The 17,041-nt window shown below is 36.0% G+C and overlaps 1 protein-coding gene across 1 annotated transcript; it reads left to right on the forward strand.

Moving 5' to 3' along the window:
- The first annotated feature begins 2,276 nt into the window (after window positions 1-2,276).
- On the forward strand, window positions 2,277-5,975 carry LOC112797063 (pyruvate decarboxylase 2). The gene is made up of 6 exons (XM_025839823.2): window positions 2,277-3,160; window positions 3,870-4,033; window positions 4,139-4,789; window positions 4,868-4,985; window positions 5,082-5,270; window positions 5,382-5,975. The coding sequence occupies exons 1-6, from the start codon at window positions 2,648-2,650 to the stop codon at window positions 5,550-5,552; spliced, it is 1,806 nt and encodes a 601-aa protein (XP_025695608.1). The 5' UTR covers window positions 2,277-2,647; the 3' UTR covers window positions 5,553-5,975.
- The last annotated feature ends 11,066 nt before the right edge of the window (window positions 5,976-17,041 follow it).

The raw sequence follows: 17,041 nt of genomic DNA on the forward strand, positions 1-17,041 counted from the left end.
ATTTATCATAAAAATTGTTGTTATTAAAATATGAGATAATATTTAAATTAGTCCCTAAAATTATATTAACGTTTTAATTTGAAATTCAAAAGTTTGATTTACTTAATTTTATCCTCCAACTTAATATTTGTGACAAAGTTTTTTATCTTGTTTTTGTCACATAACTATTAATGGGTGCTGAGATGGACTTTTTAGATAACGATTGAATTTTTTTTTATCTCAATTTACACTCTACAATGCAGTTAATACTCTAATCATAATTTTACTTGAGAGATTTAAAGACTTTTTGGAGAATTCATTGAAGTAAAAAGTTTCAATAATTATATTAGATAACCATTAGAGAGTTTTATGGAGTAGCCATGAGTACATCTCAACATATCGAATTATCGATAATAATTTTGTGATAGAAATAGAATTAGCTAGAGACTAATACGAATCATAAATGTTAAATTAAGAGATTAAATTAAATGAATTAAAAAATATAAAAACTAAATTAAGCCACAAATATAATTTTAAAAATTAATTTAAATTTAAATATTAATTTCCTAAAATATGGTTTCATTTAGAACAACTAATAAAAAAAATTCAATCCCGCCTTGTCCGTGTAGTAATTTATTGGCGGCAAATCCTTAAATGAAGTTCAGTACCGCGACGAATTAGTTTTTAACCTGTCGGATTGGGGATACTGTGAGAAACCAAAAAATACATAAAAATTCACATCAAATTAATTAATATATAGAGTTTTATTCCTATTTTTAAATTTTTTTAAGATGTGTTTGTTTTTGAAATTAAGATTGAGATTGAAAGAATAGAATTAAATATTGTGTTTAGGAATTAAAAACTAATACTAAAATTTTAGTTTTAAAATATAATTTAATTTTTTCCGTACTAAAAAAATGAAAACACATAAAACTAAGACTTTTTAGAATAAAGGTTAAAATTTTATATTTTTTTTTGTAAAAATATTGAAACATAAATATAGAGATTTAATTTATTTTTTAAATATTTTAAATTTTAAATTTATTTCTTTAATTTTAATATTTATTGTAAATTAAATATAATATTAAAATATAATTTAATTTTATATATTTTATGTTAAATATAATATAAACATTTAATTCAATTTTTATTTTTATTTTAATTTTAATTTCTCAGTCTTTATTTTTTAATTTCGATCTCCTTTCTAAATGAGGTGTTTAGTAAATATGAGCTTAAAAGGAGATTTTTATCTCCATCCCCATCTCTACTTTGACGGCTAAATTTTGGTCCCAATGTCGTTCCGTCTTTAGATATTTCTACACATACCTCCTGTTATTCCAAGTAATAGTACATTGTCGGATACCATGTATGTTTCAAATAATATAATAAAGATTTTATAAAGAGAATAACTAAAAAAAGGAATAAGTCCAATTCTCCACACTAATTATTTCAAAATAATTTTTCTAAATTTGTATGGGACGAAGAAAGAAAGAAAGTGAGAGAGATCAAAATAACAAAAATTTATATATAATTATATTTATATAAAATTAATAATTAAAATTATTAAATTAATAATTTTTAATTATTAATTTTATATAAATATAATTATATATAAATCTATATTGATAAAAATTTATAATAAAAATAATTATGATAAATATATATTAAAATTAATCACTCAAGAATAATATTACACATTTAAATTCTTTTGTTAACTAAATCTAATCAAATTAGTTTAACATAATAAAAATTAGTTATACTTAACATTATTCAAAATTTTATTATTTAATTTGGTTAGACTTGATTCATAAAAAAATTTTGATGTGTAATATTATTCTATAAAAAATATTTATATTTATATAAGGTTTAATTATTTTGTTAGTCCATATAGTTTCATAAAATTTTCAATTAGATTCATATACTTTTTTTTAATTGGGTTCTTGCATCAATTTTTTTTCAATTAAGTTCCTTTTGATCGTAATTAACTTAATTGTATAAGAACTTAACTAAAAAAAATTAATGCAGAGATCCAAATAAAAAAAAGTGTAAATTAAAAAAATTTAGTACAAAAATTCAATTAAAAAAAATAAAAACCTAATAATTTTTTTTTAAAACTATAAGGACCAACAAAATAATTAAACATTTATATAATTAATATTTTTGTGTAAAAAAATTAATATTATACATCTAAATCATTTTATGAATCAAATTTAATCAAATTAAATAATAAAATTTAAAATAATATTTAATTATAACTCATTTTTATTATATTAAATTAACTTATTTAGATTACTATCATTATTGAAAAAAAAAAAAAATCAAAACTCATGAAAGTTGTAGACGAGAGTAGACCACCGCCAAGACCAATGTACCAAACAGGGGCAGCACATAACTAAAAACCAAAAACCAGCACCCTGTATCTCCTCTTTCTGTTTTATTACCACCACCACTCTCCCACTCTTCTTCACTCACCATCACAAACCCACCACCCTTCTTAGTTCTACATATAAAACCCCCCTCCTTAAACCACACTCTCACCAAGAATTCAAACCACAAAAAAAAGAAAGAAATACTTCAGAGTTCAAAACAACCAATCATTCTCTCATTTTCATTCTCCTTCAAACTCTCACTCCACCTCCCCAAACCGCCACCGTCTTCCACCGCCGCCATGGACACAAAGATTGGATCCGTCGACTCACACAAGCCCCCAAGCAACGACATCATCTCTTGCGCCAACAACAACTCCACCTCCGTCCCCTCCACCGCCATCTGCTCATCGGAGGCCACACTCGGCCGCCACCTAGCCCGCCGCCTCGTCCAGATCGGCGTCACTGACGTCTTCTCCGTCCCCGGTGACTTCAACCTCACTCTCCTCGACCACCTCATAGCGGAGCCAGGCCTCAACCTTATTGGTTGCTGCAACGAGCTCAACGCAGGGTACGCGGCTGATGGCTACGCGCGGTCGCGTGGAGTTGGCGCGTGCGTTGTGACGTTCACTGTTGGAGGTCTTAGTGTGCTGAACGCCATAGCTGGAGCTTACAGTGAGAACTTACCATTGATATGCATAGTTGGTGGTCCCAACTCTAATGACTATGGAACTAACAGGATTCTTCATCATACAATTGGTTTACCCGATTTTTCACAAGAGTTGAGGTGCTTTCAAACTGTCACTTGCTTCCAGGTACCATTTCTATACTCGGTTTTTTGAAGCTCGAAGTTGATCGGTTCAGTTGGAATGTATTGCAAGGTTTAGTTTTTTGGTGTTTTTTCTATGTAACTTTTATTTTTTTAAAGATTCCCTTAGTTATTTTATTATTATTTAAATATTTTTTGTTATGGGGATGATTCATGAAGTTTGAAATCTGGGGTGTTTTGCTGTTGTGATTATTCATCGGAGTTGGACATGGGTTTGTTGCTGGTTTTTTATTTTTTATGGAGGTTTTTTGGGTGATTAGACGATGTGAGGTTGAGACTAAACAGTTTTGACTAAACTTTTAATTCATATCTTGCTTTATCATATTCACGTATTCACAAAGACATGTTGATGCTGATGATGGGAGGAGCCATCCTTTTTTTTTTTTAAATTTAATTTAAATGATTGCTTTCTTTATTTGCTGGTTTTGGTGTTGGATGTGAAGTTGACGGGTTCTGGTGATTGGACAGAATGGTTGGTATGGTGATAGATTTGGTGAATAATTTTGGAATATTCCTATGACGGGCTTTGGCATTATGTGAATTTTTGCATATTTGGTTATTGTGGTGATTTTTCATATTATGTGAGTCTTTATACCACCACATTGATTTTTAGCTTTCAGTGGATTTATCTGATTGTGCTGCAAACTTTTGTTGAGTTGTGTTCTAAATGGATTTTGGTCATTCTTTTTTTATAGGCTGTGGTGAATAACTTGGATGATGCTCATGAACTGATTGATACAGCAATCTCAACCTCATTGAAAGAAAGTAAGCCTGTCTACATAAGCATTGGCTGTAACCTATCCGGTATTCCTCACCCCACCTTCAGTCGCGAGCCTGTTCCATTTTCGTTGTCCCCCAAGTAATTTCTAATTTCCTTTGTTCTCGTTAATCATGAATTGGTTTATGAAGAATCTAATGGTGATTAATCTTATCTGATCCCTGTTTTGTTTGGCGTGTTTTGCAGATTGAGTAATCAGTTAGGATTGGAGGCAGCAGTGGAAGCAACTGCTGAATTCCTTAACAAGGCAGTGAAACCGGTATTGGTGGGTGGTCCCAAGCTGAGAGTGGCGAATGCATGTGAAGCATTCGTTGAGCTCGCCAATGCCTGTGGCTATGCTCTTGCCGTGATGCCATCAGCCAAAGGGCTAGTCCCCGAGCACCATCCACATTTCATTGGAACCTATTGGGGTGCTGTGAGTACTGCATTCTGTGCCGAGATTGTGGAGTCTGCTGATGCATACTTGTTTGCTGGTCCCATTTTCAATGACTACAGCTCCGTGGGGTATTCCCTTCTTCTCAAGAAAGAGAAGGCAATCATTTTGCAACCTGACCGAGTTGTGATTGCGAATGGCCCTGCATTTGGGTGTGTGCTCATGAAGGATTTCCTCAAGGCACTCGCAAAGCGCCTCAAGCACAACAATACCGCATATGAAAACTACCACAGGATCTATGTACCTGAAGGGCAACCTTTGAAGGCTGCACCAAAAGAACCTTTGAGGGTTAATGTATTGTTCCAACACATTCAGAAGTTGATTTCCAGTGAAACGGCCATCATTGCTGAGACAGGTGATTCATGGTTCAACTGCCAGAAGCTGAAACTTCCCAAGGGATGTGGGTAAGTAGCTAAGTGAATGTGATTCCAATTGTTTTGGTCTCCTCGTCGATTGGGTTGATAACAAATTTTTGTTAACAGGTATGAGTTCCAAATGCAATATGGGTCCATCGGATGGTCAGTTGGTGCAACTCTTGGTTATGCACAGGCTGTCCCCGAGAAGCGAGTGATTGCTTGCATTGGTGATGGAAGCTTTCAGGTCTGTCTTGATGTTTTTCTTTTATAATATTCCTCACAGTCTTCTGATGAAACCAACGCACGAACTGATTTTGATTTTCTTCAAAATCCTTTGCAGGTAACTGCACAGGATGTATCAACGATGCTGCGATGCGGGCAAAAGACCATAATCTTCCTGATCAACAATGGTGGATACACAATTGAGGTTGAAATTCATGATGGGCCTTACAATGTGATCAAGAACTGGAACTACACTGGGTTGATTGATGCAATCCACAATGGTGAAGGAAACTGCTGGACTGCCAAGGTGAGTTTTGTTGCAAATGTGGCAGATTCTCTTTAGAGAAATTTTTAATGATAGTGTTAGTGTATATTATAATACACCAAATTTATCCACCGATGCATGATTTTATTGTAGGTGTTCTGTGAAGAGGAGCTCATAGAAGCAATTGCTACAGCAACTGGACCAAAGAAAGATTGTTTATGCTTCATTGAAGTGATTGTTCACAAAGATGACACAAGCAAAGAGTTGCTTGAATGGGGTTCCAGGGTCTCTGCAGCCAACAGCCGCCCACCAAATCCTCAGTGAAAACTTCAGATTCAATCCATTATCACATTTGCTGGAATGACCCTCTTTTACCAATTTTGTTGGATTTTGTCAACTCTTACCTGTACGGAACTTGCTTTTGTTAGTTGCATAAATTTCTTGCAGTGGTTTTGTGTAAATTCATTCTCTCTTGATAAATAATCAAAATCATCATGCATCAACTTTTTTGTTGTTGCTTGGTAGCTTCAGTAGTCTTGTGTTTCCGTCTAATGTGAATCTATTGCATGTTTCTGGTCTAGAACGGTTTGCTAAATATCTTTGTGCTTTTTTTTTCTTTTTATTTATTTATGGAAGTGAAGGTCTAGTTCTACAATTATATTGTAATTCTATATTTAATATACTGTAACTTTTTTAACATAAAAATATATTGATATGAGAGTGGTTAAACATTTTGATTTGATTAAATTGTTTGACATAATATTTTAATATATGAACCATCATCATTCGCATAAAAATTCTCTCTGATTAATATCTCTATATGAGTAATATCTTAGAAAGCATTTGACATGTATTATAGTATTAGTTGTTCTAGTAATTTTAACAATTGTATAATTTTATGATTGAGATTAATAATTAAAAATATTAGAATATCTTAAATCACGGTAAATATGACGGTTCTGCCACATAGATAACGGAGAATTTGAATAACGTAAACAACAGCTGAAAATTTAGTCCAGAAATTTATTTAATAATTCAAAAATTTTAACCAACTATTATATATTTACCAAAGCATCAGTTTCTTGTCGTCTCAGCAACCAGCATCTTTTGCTGGCGCCACTCTCTCCTTCACCGGATTGGTTCTTCACGCTGTCACTTGGTTCGTCAACAATGACCCTCATCGGCACTTAAAGATAATCATCCATTCAAAAATAAAAATAATTATCCACATACTCAATAAATTAAATATTTGACATATTTTAATTGTATCTAACTAAATCTATTTCAATCAAATAACCATCCACAAAAAAATTAAAATAATCATTCTCAACTTTATAACCAATGTCAAGGACAAAATAATTAATAAATCAACCACGACCTAGGTAGTAGTTGGTAATTAGGGATTGCAATGATAATCATAATATTATAAGTCGCATGATTGCAGCATGTGGAATTCTTTACTTAATTATTGATTGATGGAATGCTTAGTCATTAACTATGGAGCATACGGAATTTTATAAACAAATTTGTTAACGTTAGATATTATATATGCTATTAATAAATATTTTATATCATTAATTATTAATAAAAATTATTAATAGAATAATAAAAAAATACAAATAATTAATTTATAATCTTTAAAAATTTTAATTTAATTAATAAAATTTTTTAATTTTTTTAAATTTATCTTTTAAAGATTAATTTAATTATTAATTCAAAATTTTTTCCATCCACCTACTTAACCGCTAGCGTTGACGCATTATATTTCCAGTTTCTTATATTTTCGGATAGCTGAAATAGAATTTTTTATTTTATTAATTAAAATAAATGTAATATTTATCAAAATAAATATTTTTACGAGTATTGACGGATTTAAATCTTTTTGCCACATCTCGTTTACACTGTAAATGAGATGATTTTTCACGTAAGTGTAAACGAGATATGGCAAGTCAAACTAACACATGTGTAAACAAGATATATATATATATATATATATATATATATATATATATAAGACAAATATGCAGCATCTATAAAATAATGTGTAACTCTTGGTATTCTTCACACACATTTCATATCCTTTTTCTGTCTCCTTTTTGTCTCAAAAACAAAGCTGAATGGCCAGTAACAATCCATTCATAGTTGTGCTTCTTTATTTCGAATTGTCGTATGAGAAATAACGATAAGGGGGTGACATTTGAGTATCAGGATCCGATATTATTTCGCACTCAGCGTGTGGAGACGTTGTCGGATTTGAAGAGTTTGATATTGAGCAAGTTCGGTGGGACACAAGCGAGGAAAATTTGGAGGCGTATAGGTTGCTGACACCCATGGGAAATGGAGTCTTCCAGTTTCGACTATTCAGACTTTACGGGGACGAGCATGTACGACTGATGTTCGAGATTCATGGGAGGATCATGTGTGAACAGGTAATGGAGCTGTCTGTCGCTCCCAAATGCATGCCAAGCTCCATGTGACGGGGGAGGAGGAGGCGGTGGAGGTGAGGCCTCTCTGTCCTGTGCAATGTCTCCATGCTCGTCCTAGTGGGCATACTCTGCCTCCTCATCAGACTCAACTTTGACCCCCACCCGTCGTGGGCGGGCCTTCTCCCTCCTCACCGGCTCGCCAGGCCGACGCTCTCTGTGGCCCTTGTCCCTCCGAGCAGGTCGTCGAGTATCATCCCTACCCTCCCTCGCACGTCGATGTCTATATGGCACGCCCCAAGGAAGGGCGAGATCATCCCTGGGCTGGCTGGCAGTGGGCTGTACGTCAGGGGGCAACTCCGCCAGCCTCGAGTCCTCAAGAACCTCTTGCCCCGATAGGTGTCTAATACGGCAAGCCCCACGCCCTCATTCATAGTACTCCAGGGTCGGCCTCGTATCGAAGGTGTGGTGCACAGTGATCCGGCAACCGAGCTCAAACCTCTGGTGCCATCTATCGTACCACTCATTCAGGTTGAGCGACCACCATACATCCTCACCTCAACCAGTGGTAGTCAAGTACCTGTCAATGAAGGTGGTGTGTTAAATACTTCCTTAAGTCATAATAACTGAAATCTTTTAATAGATAAGTAAGTAAAAATATAACATCAATTTCACCTATCAAGATTTATCGAAGTGCCTGGTACCTGCTGCTCTCCATTGAACTACCGTTTCACCCGATCAACGTGGTAAAATTGGACGATATTGAAGCACAATAGGGGGACGGCTGACAACCATGTCCCCCATTCCTCCTCCTCACTAAACCAGGGCGGATACAAAGCCTGCAAGGCGGAGTCATCATAAACTCTCCATTCAAACTGAAGAAAGAAAATTTTCAACATAACACAAACACAATTATTATACGAAATCTCTCGAATTATCCATATAACAAGCATACTAAAGCATATGATATCAATCTAATTATCCAAAATAAAAACATACTTGTTTTACAACTAACCTCGTCGAACCGTAGCCAGTCGATCGAAACCCTCCAACGCAGGACCCTGGCCTCATGCTGATCCCTGCTCTGCTGCGACAATCCAACCAACCTAACACATCACAAGAGAGCATATACGGTTCGTTAAGTAACATACCAAAATATTTGACAAAATTATTTAACTCAAATACAAAAAAAGACATTTCTCACCTCGCAGCCAGCGTATACTGGTAGACGCCTCTATCTGGTGGACACCACTGGGGGAATCTCTGATAGATCCAGGACATCAACAAGGGAGTGCAGCCAGTGATATCTGTGACGCTCGGTTGAACCGCCAAAGAAAGAGAGTGATACGTCCAGGCCAGCACAGCCGAGCCCCAAGAAAACGCTCTACACTCCGCAAAGTTGCGGAGCAATGGTAGCCAACGAAGGTGCACCAGATTGTTGGACTTGTCGGTTATCAGATACCCTCCGATCAGTAACATGATATAACACCTAGCATACTGTCGGAGGGTCTCGGGATCGTCTGTCTAGGGCATCTGGCGGACACGATCCCGTAGCCACACAAGCTTCAGCGTGAACGACTCCTTCCTCTGCGCCGCTGATGCGTGAGTGTCTTGTTTATCTTTTCCTAGTGAATTTGCACTTAAATTATTGAGTTTAATTAAGAATTAATTATAATTTAGCCACTATGGATGCTATTTTGAGTTTTGTGCAATTTTATTTATTTCAGGTAGCATTCGGCAGAATTTGATGGAGTTTCTGCAGCACAAGAATCAAAGAAGATGGCTGCGAGGAGCGACGCGCACGCGTGCCTCACGCGTACGCGTGATCTGGAAGTATCCATGGCGACGCGTATGCGTGACCGACGCGTACGCGTGATTTGAGGAGTTGCTCAGCGACGCGGCCGCGTGACTGACGCGTCCGCGTGACTTGCAAAGAAAACCAGCGACGCGTACGCGTCACTGACGCGTACGCGTGACGTGCGCGATCTGCAGAAATTACAGAAATCGCTGGCGTGGATTTTGGGCCGCATTTTGACTCAGTTTTTAGCCCAGAAAATACAGATTAGAAGCTGCAGAATGGACAAAGCAAGTGGTCCCCACCCGTCAGCTGAAGACTTGTCAATTAATTCAAATTTAAATTCAAATCTTATCTTTTAGGAAAAGATATTATTTTTAGTTTTAGATAATTAGATTTTAGATTTATTAGGATTAGTTATAAATAGAAACTCTGTACATTTAGACAGGATACCAGATTGTTACCAGAACCCTTATTTTTCTTCTCTGAACCATGAGCAACTAATCTTTCATTGCTAAGGTTAGGAGCTCTGTCTATTTGTATGGATTTATTCGTTTGATCTTTCTAATTTAATTCATGTCTTGATTTATATTTCAATAATTATTTTCGTTCTCCATTTTATGAAATATGGGTGGAACGGAAGTATGACCCATGTTCTAATTGAGTTCTTGTAAAACTTGGAAAAGCTCTTTACTTGAACAACAGCTTGAAAACATATTATACTGAATTTTAATTGTTTGTATTTAACGGGATACGTGACATATAATCCCCTTATTTTTGGATAATTAGAATTCTTTTGGCATATAAACTAGAAATTGATCATCACCCTCTAATTGGAATTAATTGACCAAGGAATTGGCAATTAATGAATTTTAGAAGAGACTAGGAAAGTCTAAGGAATTAGGGTCTAGTCATATATAGTTTGCCATGAAATTAAATCTTGCATGATTAAAATAGTTAGTAAGAAAATAAATCTGGAAAAATAGATAACTCTGAAACCTTAACTATTTTCTCTAATATTTTATTCCCAACTTATTAATCTGCTTGTCTTTGATATTCTGAATTTACACTTAAACTTTTTGAACATCTCAAAACCAATTTCTGCTTGCCTAACTAAGCTTATCACTCAATAACTGTTGCTTAATCCATCAATCCTCGTGGGATCGACCCTTACTCACGTAAGGTATTACTTGGTACGACCCAGTGCACTTGCCGGTTAGTAAGTGTGGGTTATAAAATCCGCACCAAGTTTTTGGTGCCGTTGCCGGGGATTGACTGTGATTAACAACTATCAGTTGTTTGATTGCTTAGATTAGGCATTTTAACTTTTATTTTAATTAAATTTTGCTTTTAAATTTTCAAAAAAAAAATCTTTTTTCTTTACGTTGACATTTTTTTTCGTTACACTTCTTTTTTTTTCTTTCGTTCCCCCCTCCCCTGTTACGTTTTTCCTTTTTTTTCTTTTCCCTTTTAGTATTTAAATAAAAATATATATATAATTTTTGAAAAAAATATAAATAAATAGCACCAATATTTTTTTATTTTTGAAATTAAGTTTGGTGTCTACGTAGTAATTTTTCTCTAAAAATAATAATAATAATAAAAATAAAAAAATAATATTTTCAAAAAAAATTTGTTCTGTCTTCTTTGCTTTCCTGTTTACCACATGGTGCGTTTAATCCTTTTTGGTGTTTTGTGCTAAGGAAAAATAATGGAGAGAGATCACATGTGATACTACTCACACCCGAGTAGTAATTCATATTATGGTGGATGGAGGAACTATCCAAATTTTGGTTGGCAAAGTCAAAACCAAAGAAACTTCAATGCTCCATGTTCCAACTATTAAGAGCCACCACCTCCATATTCATACCACGAACCACCATCTCCATATTCGTACCAAGAACCACCACCTTTCTACCCATATCAAGAACCATCATCCTTCTACCCATATCAAGAGCCACAATCTTCCTATTCATCTCAAATACCATCAAATCTTGAGCTCCTCATGAAAGAATACCTACATGATATAAAGACAAGTGTTAAAAATATAGAAAACTATGTGCAGGCAATAATCAAGTCACAGGAAGAGGAGCAAGCAAATTTCTTCCCAAGAGATATAATACAAGATCCTATGGAAGAAAGTGAAGAAATCAATCAAAGGAGTTTATACTCTAGTGAACTAGAGAACTTTTCATCCTCACACATGGAAGAAAAGGAAGATGCAAAAGCAAAAGAGGAAGATGCACAAACTCCCATGCCTTTGGTAAGCAATGAAGAAGAGATTGAATTAGAAGACAGCTACCAAGAGGAAGAGGTTGAAATTGAGAATGCTTGCAAAGAGGTAGAAGAATTCAAAGAAGAACACAAGGGAGTGGAGCTTGCAAAATCACCATCACCATCCAATACAACATTCAAGTGGGTAAAATTCCTATCCTTAATCCTTACTTTCCCACTTGAATATGGGCTACTAGAGACGGATGGTCAACTTAGAGCTCTTTGTGGCATTGAGAGTAAGAGGAAGATGGTTAGTGGTAAGAGTTGTCAAGCAAGGTTCAGTATGGTTGCATGCTCCAAATTAAAGTGCAAGGATTGGTGTAGAGCTCACTTGACTGGGTCTAGAAGGTTGTTTGGATGTCTCTGTGAGAATTCAGATTGCTTGCCACCCGGTGGGAACAATGGTAATCCACAAGAAGACGGGTGTAAAAGCAAGGTTTGGGACCCTGGAATTCATTCCCACAATCAACACTCTTGGGGCCCTGTCACTTGCTTCAACTTGCTCAAAGGCGTTATGCGTCTAGTTTGGGATCCCGGTGACCATTGGAATTACAAACATTGGTGGAAATTCCTGGATCAGTACAAGCACAAGCCACCATGACAAGGAGCTCACCACATGTCCAACTTAAGGACTTTAACTAAAATTGCTTGGTGGGAGACAACCCACCGTGGTATGATCGTTTCTTTTCATTCTTAGTTGTTTTTCGTAGTAGTAGTTTTATTGCTTATTTGATTTTTATTGAGTTCTTACTAATTTTCTAATCATACAGCTATTTTATCACAGGAACCGAACACCTCAAGCTCTATATTTCTAAAAAAAAAGAAGAGAGAGAAGAGCATCTGACGCGCAAGCGTCACTGACGCAAACGCGTCAGATGGGTGTGCGTGAAAAATAAATTTGAACAGAGAGTTGCGCGGGAATGACGCTAGACTCCTGCCTTTCACACAAACAGTCCTACGCGAACGCGTACCTCACGCGTTCGCGTCATTTGTGATTTTTGCCATTCACGCGGGCGCGTCCCTGACGCGAACGCGTGACCGGTGAATTCGACGTAAAAGAGTATTGGGCAGAGAGGTGTGCTGGCTTGGGGCAGGAAGTGTGCTAAAAGCACAAATTAGATCACGCGGACGCGTGACTGACGCGTTCGCGTCAGTTGCACATATGGCCATGCACGCGAACGACTCGCACGACGCGAACGCGTTGTATGAATAATTGATTCCCAAGCACTATGAACAGAGAGTCGCGCGGGCACGCAGCTGGCTTCGGGCGAATCGCACAAAATCCAGGGCACGCGGACGCGTGCCTGATGCTAACACGTCATTATGAAGAATGCGCGATCCACGCGTATGCGTGCCGTACACGTACGCGTCATTTTGCGCCGCCCAGTTTTTCTTCCTCTCTCTCTCTCTCTCCCAATCCTAATTCTCTCTTATTCTTTTATCCTTTTATTTTTTTTCCTCATAATATTTGTCTCTTCTATTTTCAGTTCTTCTTTGCTTGAGGACAAGCAAACCTTTAAAGGAGGCGAATCATCTTCACGGAGAAGCACAACTTGAAGAATAAAGTGACCGCTAGGATAATTAAGGTGGTTGAGTTCCTTTCATTTTATTCCTCCCCTCTTTTTCTATGTTATGTTCCGGTCTTCTGCTATTTTGTTTTGTTTGTTGCATGATCTTTTATTAGTTAGAATTCTAGGACTAGTTTTTTTTAATTTCTTTAATGCTGAAAAGATGTTTCATGTACCACTCACTGAACTTGAATCTAAAAAGAAAAGAAAAAGAAGTGATGTATTGCATGAGAAATTGAGTTTAATTCTAAGAATAGTCTTATTTACTTAAATGTGGTGGTATTTTCTGTGATTTTTGAATGCATGATATGAACAGTGGATATTTGAATTTGAATCAAGGGATGTTGATGTATAAGGAACAGGAATTTAGAGAATTATTATGACTTCTCTGAAATAAACAAAAATTTAATCCTTGAAGCAAAAGAAATAGCAAAAGAAAAAAATCATTATATAAATAAATAAATAATAATAAAAGCAAGGTCTAAGGCTCTCAGCATCAATGACTAGGGAGGTCGGACATGATTAAAAGCTCAAAGAGTTATTTCCCTAGTCATATGCTTGTGGTGTGATTGTGTCAAGTAATCTTTGAGACAGAACACTTAGAGTCGAGACCAGGTGCGTTTAACAGAGTATGCCAAAGGCTTTGAGCACCACTGTCTGGGAGAAATTGAAAGAAAAATCAGAACTCAGAGAGAGTTCCCCAGTTAAGTGCTTGTGGTGTTTTGGTATCAAGTAACTCTTGAGACAAAACATTTAAAGTCACGGCTAGGCTCAAGGTGCAAAGCACCAAAGAAAATAAATTAAAGTAAATTTTACTGTGTTCAAGGATTAAACTGAAATATAAAAGATCAGAGAATAAATAATATTATCTGGATTCTAATTTCATATGATAGTGACATCCTTCTGATTTAAAGGAGAGTGAGATGTCAAACCTGTTCAGGATTACAGTTATAAACCCCACTATAAAAAGAGACACGAGCTTAATCGAATTCTCATTCTCATGCAAATTCACATCCTGAGCTTATATTAGTTTTGGTCGCTTGAGGACAATCAACAGTTTAAGTTTGGTATTGTGATGTGTGAGCGTCTTGTCTATCTTTTCCTAGTGAATTTACACTTAAATTGTTGAGTTTAATTAAGAATTAATTATATTTTAGCCACTATGGATGCTATTTTGAGTTTTGTGCAATTTTATTTATTTCAAGTAGCATTCGGCAGAATTTGATGGAGTTTCTGCAGCACAAGAATCAAAGAAGATGGTTGCGAGGAGCGACGCGCACGCTTGCCTCACGCGTACGCGTGATCTGGAAGTATCCGTGGCGACGGGTACGCGTGACCGACGTGTACGCGTGACCGACGCGTACGCGTGATTTGAGGAGTTGCTCAGTGACGCAGCCGCGTGACCGACGCGTTTGCGTGACTTGCGAAGAAGACCAGCGACGCGTACGCGTGACGGCGCGATTTGCAGAAATTAGAGAAATCGCTGGCGTGGATTTTGGGCTATATTTTGACTCAGTTTTCAACCCAGAAAATACAGATTAAAAGCTGCAGAATGGACAAAGCAAGTGGTCCCCACCCATTAGCTGAAAAGACTTGTCAATTAATTCAAATTTAAATTCAAATCTTATCTTTTAGGAAAAGATATTATTTTTAGTTTTAGATAATTAGATTTTAGATTTATTAGGATTAGTTATAAATAGAAACTATGTACATTTAGACAGGATACCAGATTGTTACCAGAACCCTTATTTTTCTTCTCTGAACCATGAGCAACTAATCTTTCATTGCTAAGGTTAGGAGCTCTGTCTATTTGTATGGATTTATTCGTTTGATCTTTCTAATTTAATTCATGTCTTGATTTATATTTCAATAATTATTTTCGTTCTCCATTTTATGAAATATGGGTGGAACGGAAGTATGACTCATGTTCTAATTGAGTTCTTGTAAAACTTGGAAAAGCTCTTTACTTGAACAACAGATTGAAAACATATTATACTGAATTTTAATTGTTTGTATTTAACGGGATACGTGACATATAATCCCCTTATTTTTGGATAATTAGAATTATTTTGGCATATAAACTAGAAATTGATCATCACCCTCTAATTGGAATTAATTGACCAAGGAATTGACAATTAATGAATTTTAGAGGAGACTAGGAAGGTCTAAGGAATTAGGGTCTAGTCATATATAGTTAGCCATGAAATTAAATCTTGCATAATTAAAATAGTTAGTAAGAAAATAAATCTGGAAAAATAGATAATTCTGAAACCTTAACTATTTTCTCTAATATTTTATTCCCACTTATTAATCTGCCTGTCTTTGATATTCTGAATTTACACTTAAACTTTTTGAACATCTCAAAACCAATTTCTGCTTGCCTAACTAAGCTTATCACTCAATAACTATTGCTTAATCCATCAATCCTCGTGGGATCGACTCTCACTCACGTAAGGTATTACTTGGTACGACCCGGTGCACTTGCCGGTTAGTAAGTGTAAAATCCGCACCAGCCGCCTACTGTGCTGCCACGGGAAGCCTGGCATCGAAGAGCTACTCCACCAACACCCACGTCTCTGTATCGTACCACCTACCAAAGTTACGGAGGCACCCCCGACGGGATTACCATGTGCGCATAGGCCTAGATGGTATGCCACGTCCTGCAGGGTGATAGTGACCTCACCCCACGGGAGATGAAACGTGTGCGCCTCTGAACGCCATCGCTTTACCAGTGCCGAAATCAGGGAATTGTCAAAAGTAAAATCTCTAAGGGGCAGATGTCGCCGAATCCGGCCTCAGCCAGATACGGGACGATGGCGTCCGATGGAGGTAAAGTATAGCTCACTCACCGGGACAGTAGGAGGCGAGGCCTTCGAAGGATGACAAACAAAAATATTTTAGCCTTAAGAATAAAATATTTCAACTTTCTAGCCTACACATGTCTCTACATTACATATTCGATAATAGGCAAATCCGAACTTCAGCGTTATAAATACTAACAACATAGCACAGGAATAATAGAGTTCCAAAGTAATAATATGTATGTCATACCAGCCTAGCACAAGCAGATAGAGTTCAAAATTAAGCCTACAGACCTAACTCTTAACTCATATACCAATGTTCCAGATCTTCATGACTACCCTAACAATGGCAACATCATTAAATTTAACAACCATAACGAAACTAACCTCGAAGTCAGCCGCCCCGGCGTAATGTGTCATCTCGTTCAGCCTGTTTATGTCCTCGTCATTCCCCACTTGGCGCGTCATCACCCTTGGGTCAAAGGTATAGTCAGAAAGGGTTAAAAGAGGAGAGAAAGATGTTGACAAAGTGAAAATGGAGCCCAGAACCAAGCTGTAAACGACTTCTATATATAGGCGCGTACGGGGCATATCTCGTTTATAGTGTAAACGAGATATATGCATTATCATTTCGTTTACACTGTAACGAGATATGCCAAGGGAATTTAAATCGATAATTTTGCATGAAAATATTTATTTTGGTTAATATTATATTTATTTTATTTATTAAAATAAAAAATCTGCTGAAATAAGATGATTTTTATGATTTTTTTATTGTGGTGTCTAAATTATTTAATTTATTTTAAAAAATAAAAAATAAAATATTTAAAATTTATTTAAATATTATATATTATTTTTTTTAATTTAGGCACAGTGTGATAGACACCAAAACATTTATTCTGAAATAAACACATATTCGTTCTATTGTTTATTTATTTGATATTTTTTCTAA

The sequence above is a fragment of the Arachis hypogaea genome, chromosome 4 (assembly GCF_003086295.3).
Source record: "Arachis hypogaea cultivar Tifrunner chromosome 4, arahy.Tifrunner.gnm2.J5K5, whole genome shotgun sequence".
In the NCBI taxonomy this organism is placed as follows: Eukaryota; Viridiplantae; Streptophyta; class Magnoliopsida; order Fabales; family Fabaceae; genus Arachis; species Arachis hypogaea.

Excerpts from the sequence above, each read along its gene's own strand:
- LOC112797063 (XM_025839823.2), top strand. The coding sequence starts at position 2,648 with ATGGACACAAAGATTGGATCCGTCGACTCACACAAGCCCCCAAGCAAC. Across the intron at positions 4,986-5,081 it reads TTGGTGATGGAAGCTTTCAG|GTAACTGCACAGGATGTATC; the intron begins GTCTGTCTTGAT and ends AATCCTTTGCAG. Across the intron at positions 5,271-5,381 it reads GAAACTGCTGGACTGCCAAG|GTGTTCTGTGAAGAGGAGCT; the intron begins GTGAGTTTTGTT and ends ATTTTATTGTAG.